The sequence below is a fragment of the Anolis sagrei genome, chromosome 5 (assembly GCF_037176765.1).
Source record: "Anolis sagrei isolate rAnoSag1 chromosome 5, rAnoSag1.mat, whole genome shotgun sequence".
Classification (NCBI taxonomy): domain Eukaryota; kingdom Metazoa; phylum Chordata; class Lepidosauria; order Squamata; family Dactyloidae; genus Anolis; species Anolis sagrei.
In genome coordinates this window covers 194928280-194950140 of record NC_090025.1, presented here as the reverse complement: position 1 = coordinate 194950140, position 21861 = coordinate 194928280, and the positions used below count along the sequence as shown (strand labels likewise).

The window sequence follows — 21861 nt, the reverse complement described above, 5'->3', positions numbered from 1 at the left end:
CCTCTTCTGCCTTGTTTCCATGGCAACATATCTCTCACAGCTGGGTCGCTCCAGCCATAGGCAACAAATGTAAAACACAAATACAGTTTTAAACACGTTATAATAAACACTTCTGTACATGAGTCTACTGAACAAGCCAGTACCTGCCGCATACGTTGCTTAAGTCATGTTGACCGACCGTCTGCCCAGGGTTCCATACTTCACACTTTAACAGCACAACCATTCAATGCTAAGGCTTCCTGCCAAAATGGAACTGTAGAGGAGAGTCTACTGAACGAGCCAGTACCTGCCGCATTCCAGCAGTTGAGGAGTTATGAAGGTGGAGGCATTACTTTTCATTCAAGGCTATTATTCCATGCATTAATGATCCATATATGATAGGATCCTGGCCTGAGTCTGTGTTTGTTCTCACTTTAGCACTCGATCACTCAAGTCTTACGGCATTCCTCAAAAATGTTGTTCCACGTTCCCTTCGATCGGCAGCTGTTTTTTTTTCCTTCCAGAAGAAGGCAGCTGCTTCTTCTGGAAATAATATTCCCATTGTCTCCTTCAGGATTGGCAGGGCTTGCCCTTGGAAAAGACGTCCCTCTCAGTAGGTTACTTGAGGACAAAAGCAATTAGTTCGACTTGCATGCATTGGTCTTGCACTCCACTCATGCGCTGTCGTTTCCTCTTGTGGAGCATTTACTGTGGAGCTGGAGGGGGAATCGTGTCCTTTGGCTTCTAGGTTATGGGTTAAGGGTTCAAGATGCTTGCAAATTTCTCCCCGGGATTGTGAGAGAGCTGGCAGTGGAGTGGGTTTGCTGTCATAGGATGTATTTGATGAGATGTGGCATTTGATAATGATGTCAATGATGTATATGTATTTATTTTGATTTACCCCAACCTTGTCCAGCATTATCTGTTGGTCATGCTGGGACTTCTTGCCAAGTTTGGTCCAGATCCATTGTTGGCTGGGTTCAGAGTGACGCCTGGATATGGGTGAACTACAACTCCCAGAATTCAAAGTCCATTTCCCCCAAACTCTTCCAGCATTCATTATCTGTTGGTCATGCTGCGTCTGCTTGTCAAGTTTGGTCCAGATCCATTGTTGGCTGGGTTCAGAATGACGCCTGGGTATGGGAGAACTATGACTCCCAGAATTCCAGCTCCATTTCCTACAAAGACTTCTAGCATTCATTATCTGTTGATCATGCTATGTCTGCTTGCCAAGTTTGGTCCAGATCCATTGTTGGCTGGGTTCAGAGTGACATCTGAATATGGATGAACTACAATTCTCAAAATTCCAGCTCCATTTCCTGCAAGGACTTCTAGCATTCATTATCTGTTGGTCATGCTGCATCTGCTTGTCAAGTTTGGTCCAGATCCATTGTTAGCTCGGTTCAGAATGACGCCTGGGTATGGGAGAACTACAACTCCCAGAATTCCAGCTCCATTTCCTACAAAGACTTCTAGCGTTCATTATCTGTTGGTCATGCTGTGTCTGCTTGCCAAGTTTGGTCCAGATCCATCGTCGTTTGGGTTCAAAGTGCTCTCTGTTTGTAAGTGAACTACAACTTCTAAAATTCAAGGCCCATTTTCCCCAGACCAGCATTATCTGTTGGTCATGGGGGGGGGGGGGGGTCTGTGTGCCAAGTTTGGTCCAGATTAGTTGTCAGCGGGAGTCACAGTGCTCTCTGGGCCATCTTGCAAAATAAATCCCAATAAGTATAGATACATACATACAAACAAGCTTTGACTTTTGATAGATAGATAGATTAGATAGATAGATAGATAGATAGATAGATAGATAGAGGTCTGCGTTAACTTTCGTAGCATCCCTAGAGTCCTAAACTAGTCAACAAAAGGCAGGATGTAGATAAACAACAGCCACAAACTTGTTGACTTACAATGAAATGGTCTCTGCACTCGATTATTATCTGTTCAATACTTCTCTGCACTTTAATCAATGGCTCTAACTTCAAATATATTCTATAACTAGCCGTCCCCTGCCACACATTGCTGTTTTGTGTGGGAGGTATGGCCCAATTCTATCATTGGTGGGGTTCAGAATGCTCTGTGATTGTAGGTGAACTATAAATCCCTGCAACTACAACTCCCAAATGTCAAGATTCTATTTTCCCCAAACTCCACCAGTATTCATATTTAGGCATATCGAGTATTCGTGTAGAGTTTGGTCCAGATCCATCACTGTTTGAGTCCTGGATGTAGGTGAACTACAACTCCAAACCCAAAGGATACTGCCCACCAAACCCTTCCAGTATTTTCTGTTGTTCATGGGAGAACTGTGTACCAAGTTTGGTTCAATTCCATCGATGGTGGGGTTCAGAATGCTCTGTGATTGTAGGTGAACTATAAATCCCAGCAACTACAACTCCCAAATGACAAAATCAATTTTTTGAGTGAAGGACATACATTGGGTTGTTAGGTGTCTTGTATCCAAATTTGGTGTCAATTCGCCCAGTTGTTTTTGAGTTCTGTTAATCCCACAAATGAACATTACATTTTTATTTATATAGATACTACAGGGAGGATTAATCCAGGGTTGCCACCATTTCACCTGCAAATTTTCTGAACATTTCCTTGTTTTCCGAACCTTTCCTTGACTTTGCTTCTTCTCCAGCATTGAAAGCAAGCACGAGGTCACGATCCTGGGAGGACTCAACGAGTTTGTAGTAAAGTTCTATGGACCACAAGGAAGTAAGTATGCAAATATACGCCACCTTTTGCAATGCTTTGAGTAGCTGGTACTATACAAAAAGTTTCCCAGTGAGTAAAGAAAGCATTGGGGGAAATGCAAGATGTCCGAATCAGGTGAGGGTGGAGGTCTTTTCATACTTGCCTATGTCCCCAATAATTGGCTATATTCAAAATATGGTAACAGACAAAAAAAAGAATTATTTTAAGTTGGATAATGAAGGGCCTACGTACCAAATTTGATCCAGATCAATCAGACCTTATTATTATTATTATTATTATTATTATTATTATTATTAATTAGCAATAGTAGTAGTAGTAGTACCCTGCTTTATCTCTCCTAAAGGGGACTCCAAGTGTCTTGACATAAAAGAATTTGTATATAATGTAAAATATACAAATATTCAAACATTAAGACAGAATTAAACACAAATAATAATAGTTGCCATCCGTATCCATGCCCTGCTCACCCTACCAGCTCAATAGATACCTTGAGTAATGATTAATCGATTTGCCCCCAAAAATGTTGATGTTTTGTTTTATATCGATCTTTGATGTTTTGTTTTATTTCTGTTATAACAGGCTATGCTTTTTATCTAATTTTACTTTGTTAAGTTATAATTCGTATTTATATGTTGGGTTGTATACATTTTGTTAGCATGGATGTATTGTTGTATTCGAGCATTGAATGTCTGCCTTTTATGTTTCGGATCTGTTCTGAGTCCCTTTGGGGAGATAGAGCGGAATATAAATAAAGTTGTTGTTGTTATTATTATTATTATTATTATTGCAAACAGAACAAACAAACATATCTTCAGATAGATAGATAGATAGATAGTAGACATGTGCACAAAATTAGTTTCTACTGTTTCTTTTGTGTTTTCTGTTTATTCGGAAGCACAAAACGAAACCACAACACGAAAATGTGCTCGACACTAAAGCCTGCCTACAGCCTGCTTTCGTGTGCGTCCGAACTTGCCTCCTTGCCTTGGAAAGAGAGTGCATGTGTGATGGTGTATAGAGACAGGCAGGCCCGGAGCTCGGCTGCAGGCGTGCTCTGGGCCTGCCTACACCCCACCAGACACGCACTCTCAGACTGTGGCAGGGCGTGTAGGCAGACCTGGAGCATGCGTGCAGCAGAGCACCTCTTACTCTGGAGTAAGAGGTGCTCAGCTGCAGGTAGTGGCAAGAGCATGCAGGCAGGCCGGCCTGAACACCCCGCAAGACACGCACTCTCAGAGAGTAGCAGAACGTGTGTGGAGGGGCATGTACACAGGCCTGGAGCATGGCTGAGCTCAGCACCTCTTACTCTGGAGTAAGAGGTGCTCAGCTGCAGGTAGTGGCAGGGGCATGCAGGCAGGCCGGCCTGAACACCCCGCAAGACACGCACTCTCAGAGAGTAGCAGAACGTGTGTGGAGGGGCATGTACACAGGCCTGGAGCATGCCTGCAGCTCAGCACCTCTTACTCTGGAGTAAGAGGTGCTCAGCTGCAGGTAGTGGCAGGGGCATGCAGGCAGGCCGGCCTGAACACCCCGCCAGACACGCACTCTCAGAGAGTAGCAGAACGTGTGTGGCGGGGCGTGTAGGCAGGCCTGGAACATGGCTGAGCTCAGCACCTCTTACTCTGGAGTAAGAGGTGCTCAGCTGCAGGTAGTGACAAGGGTATGCAGGCAGGCCAGCCTGGAGTTCGCCTGCAGGTGTTCTCTGGGTCTGCCTGCACACTCCACCAGACATGTACTCTCAGAGAGTAGCGGGACATGTGGCGGGGCGTGTAGGCAGGCCCGAAACATGCCTGCAGCTGAGCACCTCTTACGCTAGAGTAAGTGGTGCTCAGCTGCAGGTAGTGGCAGGGGCATGCAGGCAGGCCGGCCCGAACACCCCGCCAGACACGCACTCTCAGAGAGTAGCAGAACGTGTGTGGAGGGGCATGTACGCAGGCCTGGAGCATGGCTGAGCTCAGCACCTCTTACTCTGGAGTAAGAGGTGCTCAGCTGCAGGTAGTGGCAGGGGCATGCAGGCAGGCCGGCCTGAACACCCCGCCAGACACGCACTCTCAGAGAGTAGCAGAACGTGTGTGGCGGGGCGTGTAGGCAGGCCTGGAACATGCCTGCAGCCGAGCACCTCTTACTCTACAGTAAGAGGTGCTCAGCTGCAGGTAGTGGCAAGGGTATGCGGGCAGGCCAGCCCGGAGCTCGCCTGCAGGCGTTCTCTGGGCCTGCCTGCACACCCCACCAGACACGCACTCTCAGAGAGTAGCGGGACGTGTGTGACGGGGCGTGTAGGCAGTCCCGGAACATGCCTGCAGCTGAGCACCTCTTACTCTAGAGTAAGAGGTGCTCAGCTGCAGGTAGTGGCAGATGCACGCACTTTCCAGGAATGCCTGCACGCCCTGACATACATGCACTCTCAGAGTATGTGGCAGGGCATATAGGCAGGCCCAGAGCATGCCTGCAGCTAAGCGCCTCTTACTCTAGAGTAAGAAGTACTTGGCTTCAGGTACTGGCAGGCGCACACACTTTCTGGGCCTGCCTACACGCCCTGCCATAAATGCAGTCTTTCACATTTGTTGGGCCGGGTGTGTGTGGCCGCATGTAGCTGAGCAGCTCTAGAGTAAGAGGCATTTGGCTGCAGTACTGGCAGGTGCATGTGCTTTCTGGGCGTGCAGGCAGGGAAGCCAGTGGGTGGGAAGCCCCTCCCCATGAAGGTCTGATTTCCGGGCCCCTAAACGAACGAGCCCCGATGCAGTCATGCCAGTGGCCACATGACCTTGGAGGTGTCTACGGACAACGCTGGCTCTTCGGCTTAGAAATGGAGATGAGCACCATACCCCAGAGTCAGACATGACTGGACTTAATGTCAGGGGACTACCTTTACCTTAAACGAAAGAACCGAAAACAGCCCTCCCAATTTTGGGAGGCTTACAAAAAACGTATTGGGGGCCCCAACAAAAGCGGGACAAGGTTTTCCCCGAATGTCTCACAGATAGATCGCTCGATTGATCAATCTAGGTATGGAACAAAAGGAGGATAAAGCAGATAGGCAGCACAACTAGTTAATGTAAACACGACAAAGAGTTCAGAGTGTGAGTAATTTTTTTGTTCCGTCCCAGGTATATGAAACATAGACATGTATTCGTATTATTTCACTTTCATGGATGTTTTGTGCCCCTAAGCACAACAAATATGAAGGGCTGGCTCTATACCTTGCATATTTGTACATTCTAAATTATGTGTGTCATACTTTTAATTGTAAGCCACGTGGTCTCTCCTTTGGGAAAGATAAAGAGGAGTAATAATAATAATAATAATAATAATAATAATAATAATAATAATACCTGAGCGGCTTTCCTATACGACCAGATTTAATTCAATGAAATTAAATGTTTGCTTACCTTTTCTCCAATCAGATTATAGTCCTAATAAGTCAGGGTTAATAATTAAGACACGAACTCGAGCTGTTGGGAGTACTGCAATTTGGAAGTGTCTCTCATTCATAGTTTTAAGTCAAAGTGGACTCGATGGCAATTAAAAGCATCCTTGTATTTATTTATTTATTTATTATTTACCACATTTATATACAGCCTTTCTCAGCCTGAAGGCAATTCAGGGCGGTTCATAATGGGCAGCAATTCGATGCCTCCACAAGTATAAAATGCAAGTTAAAAACAAATTATAAATACAATTAAAACATTAACATGTAATATAAAAAAAACCAAACAAAGCCATAAAAACATAATCTGCAGCATCTCCTTACTAAAATCTCTGTATAAGTCTGGAAACAATTGATGCCCCAAAACCTATGGGTCAAGGTGAGAAACGTACATTTTATCAGGTTATTGTAGGTTTTTTTGGGCTATATGACCATGTTCTAGAGGCATTTTCTCCTGACGTTTCGCCTGCACCTGTGGCAAGCATCCTCAGAGGTAGTGAGGTCTGTTGGAACTAGGAAAAAGGGTTTATATATCTGTGGCATGACCAGGGTGGGACAAAGAACTCTTGTCTGCTGGAGCTAGGTGTGAATGTTTCAACTGACCACCTTGAGTAGCATTTGATTGCCTGGCAGTGCCTGGAGCAATCTTTTGTTGAGAGGTGATTAGATGTCTCTGTTTGTTTCCTCTCTGTTGTTGTGCTGTTCTAATTTTAGAGTTTTTTTTTTAATACTGGTAGCCAGATTTTGTTCATTTTCATGGTTTCCAGCTTTCTGTTTCTGTTATCACCTTCTCTGAGTAAAGCTGCAAAAACAAGAGCTTCGTCTGTATTGGGAGAACCCCCAAAAAAGCACTGATCTCCCCCCCCCCTTATTCTCTCTGCATGGCAGTGCCAATTCTGGCCTTTTTAAGGACCTGGACAACTGACCCTTTTCCCTTCTCTGCAGAATGACCTTCAGCTTATCTAGGGCTCACATCCAAATCCATACTTTTGCCCCCAAAACCTGCCCTTAAGGTTGAGTTATGCATAAGTTGATGTAGGTGAGTTGTTTGGGGTTAACTTCTGAATCCCTCCTAGTTCGATGGTGTCCTTGAAAGGATTTGGAATATTCCAGACAGGCCTGCCGTGCTTCTTGGTAGATTTCCACGTCAAACTCTGTCCTTTTCCGAAAAACGTTTCTAGCTCCAGAAGAACGCCTTGGGCATGGACAACGTACGCATTCAGACAAGACTTGTTTCTTGATACCATCAGCCCGATATAGGGTCCTTCCCAAGCCACGCTTGAGTGTCTAAATCTATTTTAAAATAAAGTTTTCCGCTCCCTTTTGTTTTGAAAGGAGAAAAACAAAGAGAAAAGCTGTTTGCATTACTGTTTCCATCGAAAAGGGGAAGAAAGCAAACATGGGTTTTGGAAAGCTTTGGATTGCACACAGGATCTGTCCCATTGCTGTTGTTTGTGGCTCAATGCGATGGAATAAGGGAAGTTGCCTCCATTTTTGCACAACTGACCTGCCTTCCTTCTCTCCTTGCAGCACCGTACGAAGGTGGCGTGTGGAAAGTTAGAGTGGACCTTCCCGACAAATACCCCTTCAAATCCCCATCTATAGGTAACGTTTTCCCATGAGACCTATTTTTCCACCCTTGGTATCCTCTGCAACCCAATGGGTTTTTAAATGTACAACTAGCAGTTGCAAAGGAGTCACGGCCAAAGGTGAGTTGCAACTCCTTGGAGCATCTAGGTCAGGCCTGGGCCAACTTTGCACTTCCACAATTCTTAACAGCCAACCGAATGATCTAGGAGACTACATTTCGTCTTCTTCCCCAGGTGAAAGGTCACTCTAGGACACCTGAAGGGATCTGTCACAGGATGCTGGTACGTGATTTATAGTTTCCAAATCATGACCTCCCTGAACAGCTGCAAGCTGGATAGCAAGTGTCCCAGAAGCAAGCACAATGCAGCAGAGTCCTTTCACAATAAAAACATGCTTCAGCCCATCTCTCAACAGAGTCCGACTGCCGGCATCTGACCTTGTCTACACAATGTTTAGTAAAGTCACGGATTCACGTTTTCATCCAAAATAGCCAGAGACTTTAATCTTCACAGTTGTAAAATATACAAATATACAACCAGGATACACAGATCCACTTTCCTTGTACTTGTAAACAATCAAGGTCATCAGATAGTCACATACAGAACACAGGCAGATACTCACACTGAGTCACACAGGAGAGAGAAAGATGGATTCTTTCCTCCTCCTTATATAGCCATCTGTTGATAGGTCATCAGTAATAATAATAAATAATAAAACTCTATTTATACCCCTCTACCATCTCCCAAGGGACTCGGTGCGGCTTACTTGAGGCCGAGCCCACAATACATCTATATATATAAATCTGTTAGGTTGGTTCAACCGGACAGCAAAACTCCACAACCCCCCAACGAAACTTAACCAAAATTCCCATGCCCATAACACAACCCACAAGGTACAAACATATCTACTCAAAATGAAAAACAACACAACAACACACTCACAAAACGGCAAAACAACAAAACTCAAAAAAACCCCAACGAAACTTAACCAAAATTCCCATGTCCATAACACAACCCACAAGGTACAAACATATCTACTCAAAATGAAAAACAACACAACAACACACTCACAAAACGGCAAAACAACTGAGCATGCGCATTGGTGCCCAGCCGCAAGTTCCCTGGCGCGCGCACACAGCTTTCCGGCCAACGTTCCCTCTGCAGAAGCCACGCCCACTCCAAGCCCCGCTTCTCGCGCACACACACCCCCTGCCGCACGCACACACACAACCCCACGCTCCATCACTCCCCCCGCCACCGCACACACACACGCAACCCCACGCTCCATCACTCCCCCCGCCGCCGCACATACACACACAAACCCACGCTCCATCACTCCCCCCGCCGCTACCCACACACAACCCCACGCTCCATCACCCCCCCCCGCCACCGCACACACACACGCAACCCCACTCCCCCCGCCGCCGCACACACACACGCAACCCCAGGCTCCATCACTCCGCCCGCCGCCACACGCACACACGCAACCCCACGCTCCATCACTCCCCCCGCCGCCTCACACACACACGCAACCCCACGCTCCATCACTCCCTCCGCCGCCACACACTCAACTCCATTCCCCCCGCCGCTGCACACACACACGCAACCCCATGCTCCATCACTCCCCCCGCCGCCGCACACACACACGCAACCCCACGCTCCATCACTCCCCCCGCCGCCGCACACACACACGCAACCCCACTCCCCCGGCCGCCGCACACACACACGCAACCCCAGGCTCCATCATTCCCCCTGCCGCACATAATAGTCCAGATATCTACCTCAACTTTGATAAGTTTTACTATAGGCCACAGCAACGCGTGGCAGGGCACAGCTAGTCAATAATAAAAGCAATAATAAAAAATAATACAAAACAATAAAGTAAAGCTCATAACCAAAATAAGCAATAAACATTAACAGTAACACAGCGATGTTTAAAAACCTATGGCTGGGCCAAATGTAATAATTAAAATTTAAAAATAATGCTGAGCATGAACAGATGAAATATATGATCTAGGATAGAGTTTTCAGAGAGGGATGGGGCGTGCAGACACTCCTAGATCCATAGTAAAATGCATTTAGAGGACATATTGCTGGGAGTTTCCTTATTCTGGGAAGGCACACTGGAACAACCACGTTTTCAGGCTCCTCCTAAAGACTGCCAGAGTTGGGGCATGTCCGATGTCCTTGGGGAGTGAGTTCCAGAGTCAAGGGGCCACCACCGAGAAGGCCCTCTCCCTCGTCCCCACCAATTGTGCCTGTGAAGGAGGTGGGAGTGTGAGCAGGGCCTCTCCAGATGATCGAAGGGGTCGTATGGGTTCGTATACGGAGATGCGGTCGCGCAGGTAGGCCGGTCCCAAACCGTTTAGGGCTTTGTAGGTAAGCACCTGTGCCTTGAATTGGGATCGGAAAATGAACGGCAGCCAATGGAGCTCCTTAAACAGGAGGGTTGACCGCTCCCTGTAAGGAGCACCAGTTAACAACCTGGCCGCCGCCCATTGAACCAATTGAAATTTCCGGGCCGTTTTCAAGGGCAGCCCCATGTAGAGCGCATTACAGTAATCCAATCTGGAGGTGACTAAGGCATGGACCACCCTGGCCAGTAAGGGACACTGGCTGATGCAACCTCTTTGCAATAACCCTTACATAATAATAATAATAATAATAATAATAATAATAATAATAATAATAATAATACTTTATTTATATTCCGCTCTATCTCTCCAAAGGGACTCAGGGCGGATTCCAAACACAAAAGGCAAACATTCAATGCCCAAATACAACAATACATCCATACTAACAAAATGTATACAACCCAACACATAAATACCAATTATAACTTAACGAACTCAAATTAAATAAAAAGCACAACCTGTTATAACAGACATAAGAGAGAACATCATGGTTGTGACTCAGCCATTACCACATTCCCTTAGGTATTGCATCATGACATTCACAGTCATACCCAGGTGCTGTCAATCAAACACATGTTCATCAAACACTATTTTCTCTACGATTAGAAATGCTGTGCCACCAAGGGTTGCAAACCCACTGAAAAGGGACCCATGCAGCCACACATTGCGCACTCCATGCCATAATAACGATTGCAGAAACACCAAAACAAAGAGGATTTGCTTTTGAAAGAAAAACAAGATGTGGTCATTGGGAAGGAAAGCCAATGTCAGATCTCGGAGTTGGACCTAAGAAAATAATAACTTTCTGCACAAAGTTCACAACTGGAAGCTGATCTGGACCTGGCAGGAGGTTGAATAGACTAGAGCAGTGGTTCTCAACTTTCCTAATGCCGTGACCCCTTAATACAGTCCTTCATGTTGTGGTGACCCCCAACCACAACATTACTTTCGTTGCTACTTCATAACAGTCATTTTACTACTGTTATGAATCATAATGTAAATATTTGATATGCAAGATGCATTTTCATTCACTGGACCAAACTGGGCACAAATACCCAAAACACCCAAATGTGAATGCAAGTGGGGTTGTGCGAGGATTGATTTTGTAATTTGGGAGTTGTAGTTGCTGGGATTTATAGTTCACCTATAATCAAAGAGCATTCTGAACCCCACCAACGATGGATTTGAACCAAACTTGGCTCCCATGGCCAATGGAAAACACTGGAAGGGTTTGATGGGCATTGACCTTGAGTTTGGGAGTTGTAGTTCACCTATATCCAGAAAGCACTGTGGACTGGACCAAACTTGGTGGATCTGGACCAAATTTGGCACAAATACTCAATATGCCCAAATATGAATACTGGTGGAGTCTGGGGAAAATAGATCTTGACATTTGGGAGTTGAAGTTGCTGGGATTTATAGTTCATTACAATCAAAGAACAGTCTGAACTCCACCAACAATAGAATTGACTCAAACTTCCCACATGGAATCCCCATGACCTACAGAAAATACTGTGTTTTCTTTGGAGACCCCTCTGACACCCCTTCGCGACCCCCTCAGGGGTCCCGACCCCCAGGTTGAGAAACACTGGACTAGAGCTTCTATTGTGACCCCCTTTCCACACAAGCAATTTTCCCACAATCCTACGTATATCAAATAGGTATGAAAGTAATGATTTCTAATATATGTCATTCCTTTATTATTGTGGGTAAACAGTATTCCTTGTTGTTTCTATGTCAGTGTGGATGTGGAGAGTGTCTGGTTTGCCTGCTCTGGAACATGCAACATATAATTGTCCTTCTTTAGGGGTCCCTTTCAAATCTATACTATATCTGTGTGTGTGTGTGTGACTCATATATACCTATCTATATCTATGGCTGGATGACTCTTTGTCAGGAGGGCTTTGATTACGTTTTCTTGCCCTGGTGAAGGGTGTTGGATTGGATGGCCTTGAGTATGGTGGTTCTGTGTGAGAAGTTTGCCCCAATTCTGTTGTTGGTGGGGTTCAGCATGCTCTTTGATTGTAGGTGAACTATAAATCCCAGAAACGTCAACTCCCAAATTTCAGGGTCTATTTCCCCCAAGCTCCATCTGTGTTCCTAGTTGGGCATAGGGAATATTTGTGCCAAGTTTGGTCCAGATCCATCATTGTTTGAGTCCAAAGTGCTCTCTGGTTGTAGGTGAACTACAACTCCCAAACTCAAGGTCAATGCCCACCAAACCCTTGTAGTGTTTTCTGTTGGTCATGGGAGTTCTTTGCCCCAAGATTGGTTCAATGCCATAATTGGTGTTCAGAATGCTCTTTGATTGTAGGTGAACTATAAATCCCAGCAACTACAACTCCCAAATGACAAGATCATTTTTTTTTGAGTGAAGGACATACATTGGGTTGATAGGTGTCTTGTGTCCAAATTTGGTGTCAATTGGCCCACTGGTTTTTGAGTTCTGTTAATCCCACAAACGAACATTACATTTTTATTTATATAGATAACAAATCAGCATTTACAAGGCTGATTGCTCCCTTTTTATGAGGTTTGGGTGAAACATTTTCTGCATATTTACTATTGCCATTTTTTTTTTTGCAACTCCAACATTGTGCTTAGGGAGCCCCATCTGGGGTCAAGATGGGTTTTGTGGTTTTTAATGGTTTTTCACTGGGAATTTTAATACTGTTCATATATAATCCTGTTTCAATGTTTACATATTAGTACTATTTTAAATTATATGCTAATGCTTTCATGTTTTATTTATTTGTCGTGTCAGGACAACCAGTCAAATTATATTACATTTCTAACAGAACAAAGCAAACAAACGGACAAAATACAAAATTTGTGAGTTTGGTAGTTGATTAAATGTCCTTTGACCAGTATCTGGCCACTTGGAGTGCTTCTGGTGTTCCTGCAAGAAGGTCCTCCCTTGTGCATGTGGCAGGGCTCAGGGTGCATTGCAGCAGGTGGTCAGTGGTTTGCTCTTCTCCACACTCACATGTCGAGGATTCCACTTTGTGGCCCCATTTCTTGAGGTTGGCTCTGCATCTCGTGGTGCCAGAGCGCAGTCTGTTCAGCGCCTTCCAAATCGCCCCGACTTCTGTGTGCCCAGGGGGGAGTCTCTCATCTGGTATCAGCCATTGGTTGAGGTTCTGGGTTTGAGCCTGCCACTTTTGGACTCTCGCTTGCTGAGGTGTTCCAGCGAGTGTCTCTGTAGATCTTAGAAAACTATTTCTTGATTTAAGTCGTTGACGTGCTGGCTGATACCCAAACAGGGGATGAGCTGGAGATGTCTCTGCCTTGGTCCTTTCACTATTGGCTGCTACTTCCCGGCGGATGTCAGGTGGTGCAATACCAGCTAAGCAGTGTAATTTCTCCAGTAGTGGAGGGCGCAGACACCCTGTGATGATGCGGCATGTCTCATTAAGAGCCACATCCACTGTTTTAGTGTGGTGAGATGTGTTCCACACTGGGCATGCATACTCAGCAGCAGAATAGCACAGCGCAAGGGCAGATGTCTTCACTGTATCTGGTTGTGATCCCCAGGTTGTACCAGTCAACTTTCGTATGATATTGTTTCTAGCGCCCACTTTTTGCTTGATGTTCAGGCAGCGCTTGTAGGTCAGAGCACGGTCCAGAGTGACTCCCAGGTATTTGGGTGCGCGGCAATGCTCCAGTGGGATTCCTTCCCAGGTGATCTTCAAAGCTAGGGATGCTTCTCTGTTCTTGAGATGAAAAGCACACGTCTGTGTTTTGGATGGGTTGGGGATCAGCTGGTTTCCCCTGTAATAGTCAGTAAGAGCACCTAGAGCTTCGGAGAGCTTCTGTTCTACCATCTCAAAGCTCCCTGCTTGAGCGGTGATGGCACGATCATCAGCATAGATGAAACTCTCTGTCCCTTCTGGCAGTGGCTGGTCATTTGTGTAGATGTTGAACATGGATGGAGCAAGCACGCTCCCCTGAGGCAGGCCGTTCTTCTGTTTCCGCCATCTGCTTCTCTGGCCCTGGAACTCAACAAAGAAGCTCCTGTTTTGTAGCAGGTTTCCTATGAGGCGGGTGAGGTGGTCGTCCTTTGTGATATTATACATTTTTCTCAGGATATAAAATATGTATAAAAACAGGAGAGGAAGAAAGTCATGGGACACCTTTCAGATTCAGCATAAATTTTCTACATTCTGGGCCACTTTCACATTTTATTAAGTTATAGACCATAAAAGAAGAGGCAGAAATACATTGGTGGGTCTTAAAGGTGCAGCAGTACAAAAATAACAACAACAACGAAAACAACAACATCTATGATTTTTGATCCTGGGTTCTAAATGTCATTTCCTACTAATTGCTTCTATCATAAAAACATGGAAAAAGTTAATTAAACTACAAGACATCCTGATTTTTCAATGGATATCTCGAATCTCGACCAATTCAACATAGTTTGTGGCACAAAAACAAAGTTTCTGGAGCAGAACAACTACTTTCAAAGTAAGGACCACACAATTAAACAGGAAACAACACTTTCAAACCAGGAACAGAAAAAATATATCAAATTTTGTTACATAGTTTAATACAGGAATCTTTTTTTCCTTCCTCCTCTTTTTATTATACCTTAACAGAAAAATGCATCAATCTCTTAGAAAATATGATAATGTGTGGCTGCCCTCTAGTGGATAGGAGGGCACACCGCACTGGAAGCAAGCCATGATCAAATGATCAGTGTCCTTGATAGGCGTTCTGTCTTTGATGATATCCATATCATATAGAACATATTTGAAATAGGTATATCGCTTGGTTCCCGGATGCTGCATTTGATATTTTTTTCCCTTTGGGATTAAAGGACAGACATATTTACATAGTATTTATTTATCGTGTCATCAGCAACCAGACATTTGTATTGTATTTTTAACAAAAAACAGACAGACAGACAAAACACAGAGTTTGCAAGCTTGGTAGTTGATTAAATGTCCTTTGACCAGTATCTGGCCACTTGGAGTACTTCTGGTGTTGTGCAAGAAGGTCCTCAATTGTGCATGTGGCAGGGCTCAGGTTGCATTGCAGCAGGTGGTCAGTGGTTTGCTCTTCTCCACACTCGCATGTTGTGGATTCCACTTTGTGGCCCCATTTCTTGAGATTGGCTCTGCATCTCGTGGTGCCAGAGCGCAGTCTGTTCAGTCGCCCAGTTTTCTGTGTGCCCAGGGGGGAGTCTCTCATTTGGTATCAGCCATGGATTGAGGCTCTGGGTTTGTGCCTGCCACTTTTGGACTCTCGCTTGCTGAGGTGTTCCAGTGTGTCCCTCTGTAGATCTTAGAAAACTATGTCTAGATTTCAGTCATTGACGTGCTGGCTGATACCCAAACAGGGGATGAGCTGGAGTTGTCTCTGCCTTGGTCCTTTCACTATTGGCTGCTACTTCCCGGCGGATGTCAGGTGGTGCAATACCAGCTAAACAGTGTAATTTCTCCAGTAGTGTAGGGCGCAGACACCCCATGATAATGCGACATGTCTCATTAAGAGCCAAATCCACTGTTTTAGTGTGGTGAGATGTGTTCCACACTGGGCATGCGTACTCAGCAGCAGAGTAGCATAGCACAAGGGCAGATGTCTTCACTGTGTCTGGTTGTGATCCCCAGGTTGTGCCAGTCAGCTTTCGTATGATATTGTTTCTAGCGCCCACTTTTTGCTTGATGTTCAGGCAGTGCTTCTTGTAGGTCAGAGCACGGTCCAAAGTGACTCCCAGGTATTTGGGTGTGCTGCAGTGCTCCAGTGGGATTCCTTCCCAGGTAATAATCCTCAGAGTTCGGGATGCTTGTCTGTTCTTAAGGTGAAAGGCACATGTCTGTGTTTTAGATGGATTAGGGATATTTCCATAGTGAAAGGAAAGGTAGTTGTGTTCCATAAGAAGAGCTGTACCTTCGCCAGCCAAAACAATGCAGAAGCTTGCAAGCAATTTCAGCCTTATTATTATTATTATTATTATTATTATTATTATGTTTATTTATATTCCGCTTTGTCTCTCCCAAGGGAGACTTAAAGCAACTTACATTAAAAGTATTACCACACAATTTAAAATATAGTAGCCATCCCCTGCCACGCATTGGTGTGGCACAGTCTGTGTATATGTATTTTCTGTGTATATATATTTGTGTATATGTGTTTTTGCATATGGGTGTATATATGTGTGTGTGTGTATGTATATATATTTGTGTATTTGGGTGTTTATGTGTATGTATATTATGTATATGTGTGTGCTTGTCTATATGCATATTTGTGTGTATGTATGTGTGTGCATGTGTATATTTGTGTGTATGTGTGCTTGAGTGTGTGTGTGTGTGTATGTATATTTATGTGTGCTTGTGCATATATGCACATGTGTGAGTATGAATGTGTGCATGTCTATATGAATATATGGTGTATTTTGGGGGTTTTTAAGTCTGCTCCACTGAGGGTTTTGTGTGTGTGTGTGTTTTAGGGATGATGGACACTCGTTGGACTGTTAGGTGTATTGTGTCAAAATTTTATGTCAATTCATCCAGTGGTTTCTGAGTTATGTTCAGTGCAATTTTTTGGATCAACATCCCAAACCAGATCTAAAATTGACCAAAAAGTGATTCATCATCTTTTTGGTACCAATGTTGGATAGTGGTTCCTTGTCAAAGTGGTCCCTTGTCAAGTAGTCCCTGGTCAAGGTGGTCCCTGGTCAAAGAGGTCCCTGGTCAAAGAGGTCCCTAGTCAAGTGGTCCTTGGTTAAAGTGGCCTCTGGTCAACGTGGCCCCTGGTCAAAGTGGTCCCTGGTCTAAGTGGTCACCTGGTCAAGGTAGTCCCTGGTCAAAGTGGTCTCTGGTCAAAGTGGTCCCTGGTCTAAGTGGTCACCTGGTCAAGGTAGTCCCTGGTCAAAGTGGTCTCTGGTCAAAGTGGTCCCTGGTCAAAGTGGTCTCTGGCAAGGTGGTCTCTGGTCAAAGTGGCTCCTGGTCAAGGTAGTCCCTGGTCAAAGTGGTCTCTGGTCAATGTGGTCCCTGGTCTAAGTGGTCACCTGGTCAAGGTAGTCCCTGGTCAAAGTGGTCTCTGGTCAGCGTGGCCCCTGGTCAAAGTGGTCCCTGGTCAAAGTGGTCCCTGGTCAAGGCGGTCCTTGGTTAAAGTGGTCTCTGGTCAACGTGGCCCCTGGTCTTAGTGCTCACCTGGTCAAGGTAGTCCTTGGTCAAAGTGGTCCCTGCTCAAAGTGGTCCCTGGTCAAGCTGGTCCCTGGTCAAAGTGGTTACCTGGTCAAAGTGGTTACCTGGTCAAAGTGGCCCCTGGTCAAAGTGGCCCCTAGTCAAGTGGCCCCTGGTCAGAGTGGTCCCTGGTCACAAAAAGGTTGGCCACCACCTTCTATACATACTGAGAAGTAACTGCGAATGCTTGAGATTCTTTGTGTGAGGTAGTGTTCCTAATGCAGGGAGGTAGCCTTGGAAAAAGTTACTTACTACCTGGCATCCTTTTAGAAACTTACAAATGGGCAATTCAAGGTTACCCGTGTCTTGTTTTGCATGGAACACAAGTGGAAGTTGAAACAGGAAGGTCCAGTATTTCGACCAGATGCTGCTGTAGCCTCAAGGCCTTTGTCTGAACTCAGAATGGAGATGACTCCAAGAATAAGTCCCAATGGCAGTCTTCCCTAAACTGCTGGCCCTAGATCTTTTGGATGGTAACTCCCATCATCCCACAGCCATCATTAGAATGGTGGGAGGATGCTGGGAATTGCTTCCTTGTGCTGTTTGTTTAATATAATTTTCAGCAGACTTTGCAAACTTGGGGCACACCCTTGTGTATACAGTCTCTACAGATGGATGTTTTTATTTTGGGTTTTGGAGAAGAGACTGCAACCTCAGTCCTTTCCAGTTAAGAGTGGTTTTGCAAATCCAGACACGGAGGGACTAGCCAACCCTCTTGCCTCTTAAGGTAACAGAGAGCTTTCATGGGAATTGGTGAGGAAATGTGACAAATCCCCAGAGACAGTCACGCCGACCTCTTTATTTGAGTCAGCAGGCCCATGCTGTTTGTAGGACTTAAAATAGACCTTTGCGTAGAATCTATTTCTAGTTTTGTTTGCCTCTTAAGACAGCCTTGGTTTGCTTTTACAGCACTATTGTCAGCCCTCCCTCCAATTATTTTTATTTATGGCATTTTTAAAAATATTGCTTCTCTCTTTTTTGGAAATAGCATCTCAGAAATGGAAAACTAAAGAACCAGCCTATTATTATTATTATTATTATTATTATTATTATTATTATTATTGACACAAAACCACAGTATGTCACAGCAAATGAGATATCTATGCTGGATTTTGTATCACAAAATCACAAGTCAAACACGTTCCAAGTGTTTAGGACTGTGTGATGTATTTTCGAATGATGCGCGCAGATCCAAGTCAGGAGGCCTTTTGCTGTTTATGATGATGATGATGATGATGATGATGATTATTATTATTAGAAACTCTTTCTAAAACAACAAGATGAGTCCACAGCAGACAAGATCACTCTGCTGGCTGTTGTATTGGATCACACGTTGGACACTTCCCAAGTGTCTAGGATTGTGTGATGTATCAGCAAATAATTCGTGCAGATCCCAGTAAGGTAGCCTTTTGAAGCTAGGAGATGGTAATCTTGTCAGCGCCTATTGTGTTTAAGTGCAGGCCAAGGTCTTTAGGCACTGCACCCAGTGTGCCGATCACCACTGGGACCACCTTAACTGGCTTGTGCCGGAGTCTTTGCAGAGACATTATTATTATTATTATTATTATTATTATTATTATTATTATTATCTCTAGTTTCTTATACAGAACATAAGCCATCCACTAGTCGCCATCTGCTCACCCACAGAAAACCATATTTAATCAATGTATTGTCGAAGGCTTTCATGGCTGGAATCACTGGGTTGTTGTAGGTTTTCCGGGCTATATGGCCACGTTCTAGAGGCATTTTCTCCTGACATTTCGCCTGCATCTATGGCAAGCATGCTCAGACCTCACCACCTCTGAGGATGCTTGCCATAGATGCAGGCGAAACGTCAGGAGAAAATGCCTCTAGAACATGGCCATATACCCAGAAAATCTACAACAACCCATATTTAATCATCTAGAGCTGAGGTGGTAATAGTCATATTTCTTGGGTCGTCAACTTCTCCCTTCTCAACATCCCCGTTGTCTTGGTATTATAAGACGGTTTTGTGTGACCCGTCACTCTTGTTGCGTGGTTTCAAGGCCATGGTTTAGTAATTGTGAGGCCATGGACCATGTTTTCGTTCTTGGGGACCATTGGTGGTCCATTGGTGGTTCTTGGGGACCATTGGTGGTCCCGCCCGTACCTTGGGAAGCCTGACTTGGCCACGGTCGTCCATGCTCTTGTTACATTCCGAATAGACTACTGCAACGCACTCTACGTGGGGTTGTCTCTGAAGACTGCCTGGAAGCTTCAACTAGTCCAACGTTCGGCAGCCAGGCTGCTCACTGGGGCTGGGTACAGGGAGCGCACAAAGCCCTTGTTACGCCAGCTCCACTGGCTGCCTATCAGCTTCCGAGCACAATTCAAAGTGCTGGCCTTGGCCTATAAAGTCCTTAACGGTTCTGGCCCAGTTTACTTGTCTGAACGTATCTCCCACTACGATCCCCCTAGGGCCCTAAGATCATCTGGGGAGTCCCTGCTCATTGTCCCCCCATTGTCACAATCGCGTCTGGTGAGGACAAGGGACAGGGCCTTTTCTGTGGTGGCCCCCCGGCTGTGGGACTCCCTCCCGAGTGAAATTAGATCTGCTGCATCCCTCTTGACCAGTGGTTCTCAACCTTGTTAATGCCATGACCCCTTAATGCAATTCCATATGTTGTGGTGACCTCCAACCATAATATTGTTTTCGTTGCTATTTGATACCTGTCATTTTAATACTGTTATAAATCATAATGTAAATATCCGATATGCAGGATGTATTTTCATTCACTGGACTAAATAGAGCACAAATACCCAATATGCCCAAATGTGAAGGCTAGTGGGGTTGGGGGGGACTGATTTTGTAATTTGGGAGTTGTAGTTGCTGGGATTTATAATCAAAGAGCATTTTGAACTCCACCAGCCATGGATTTAAACCGAACTTGGTACACAGAACTCCCATGACCAACAGAAAACACTGGAAGGGTTTGGTGGCCATTGACCTTGATTTTGGGAGTTGTAGTTCACCTATATCCAGAGGAGTGTTGTGGATTCATGCAATGATGGATCTGGCCCAAACTTGGCACAAATACTCAATATGCCCAAATGTGAACACTGGTAGAGTCTGGGGAAAATAGACCTTGACATTTGGGAGTTGTAGTTGTTGGGGTTTATAGTTCACCTACAATCAAAGAGCATTCTGAACTCAGCCAACATTAGAATTGAGTCAAACTTCCCACACAGAATCCCAATGACCAACAGAAAATACTATATTTTCTGATGGTCTTTGCCGACCCCTCTGACACCCCCTCACACCCCCTCAGGGGTCCTGACCCCCAGATTGGGAAACACTGCTCCTGACCGTAAACCCTGGCTATGGGATCAGGCCTTTGGAGAATAGGCTGACCCACTGACGTGTTGACTTATTTAGAACTGATGGGCTGCCCTTGGATAATGATTTAAATTGGTGACCACTGACTATTTGTTGCCTGTTTTTATATTGTTTTTATATTGTTTATATGGTTTTATACTGTTTTATATTGTTTTATATTATTATTACATTGCTGTTAATTGTATATTTATGTTTTGATGTGGGCGCCATGGGGTGCCGCTTTGTCAGCCATCCTAAGTCCCTCTGCGGAGGTTGAGAAAGGATGGGATATAAAAACCCTAAACAAATAAATAAATAATAAATAATAATGGACCACAGGTTGGGAACCACTGCTCTAGAGTTACTGGGAATGTCAGTACTCACTTCTGTTGTGGGCTTGAAGTTTGATAAAGTATATTTAAAGGCTAGAAAATGATCCAACAGGAATATGCTGCTTCCTCGGAGTCTGGTGAAGCCTTCTTCTCTGGAGGTTTTTAAGCAGTGGTTGGATGGTCATCTCTCAGTGGGGCTTCAATTGTGCTCTTCCTGCCTGGCAGACTGGTGTTGGACTGGATGGCCCTTGGGGTTCCCATCCAACTCTAGGATTCTGTGCAGAAGAGGCACCAAGCTTTTGCGAAGGGGAAGACAGAGACCAACAATATATGTTTTGAGCATCATAGCACACAGGCTGGCTGGATGGCACAGTGGTGCAGCTGGCACCAAGACCTGAAGCTCACCTGTTGTGCAACCACCAAATGGCTCCCCACCTGTGTTTATGAAGCCATTGTCTGCCTAGAGATCACACTTTACTGTCTTTCTGGAGGAAGAAGCCCAGCTCGTTTTGCAACCATCCTGACGTCGGCTCAAGATCTCAATGCTGCCGAGAGAGAAAACCGGACCGAACCTGTTGTAGCCTAGACTCAGGGAGGAGATTAGGATTAAGGTTCCAGATTAGGAAGGGCAAAGGGGAAGGTACAATGCTAAGCCACTTGCTTGCCTTGCAGCAGGTGAGCCTGACTTATCCTGACCTCACCTGATGCCTTTTTCTTCTAGTGCCACAATCGTTAGCATCCACAGGGGTTTGTCATGTAACTAAATCTGAAAAATGTTCTGTTCCTGGTTTGAAAGTGTTATTTCCTGTTTCATTGTACAGTCCTTACTTTGAAACTAGTTGTTCTACTCCAAAATCTTTTTTTGTGTTGTG

The 21861-nt window shown here is 45.0% G+C and overlaps 1 protein-coding gene across 1 annotated transcript in view; it reads left to right on the top strand.

Annotated features, from left to right (window-relative positions):
* UBE2H (ubiquitin conjugating enzyme E2 H) overlaps window positions 1-21861 on the top strand; it is a 111392-nt gene that overhangs the window by 69031 nt on the left and 20500 nt on the right. The window contains exons 2-3 of the mRNA XM_060776381.2: window positions 2624-2700; window positions 7658-7732. Of these exons, the coding sequence (XP_060632364.1) occupies window positions 2624-2700; window positions 7658-7732 (152 nt within the window). The remainder of the gene's footprint in view (window positions 1-2623; window positions 2701-7657; window positions 7733-21861) is intronic.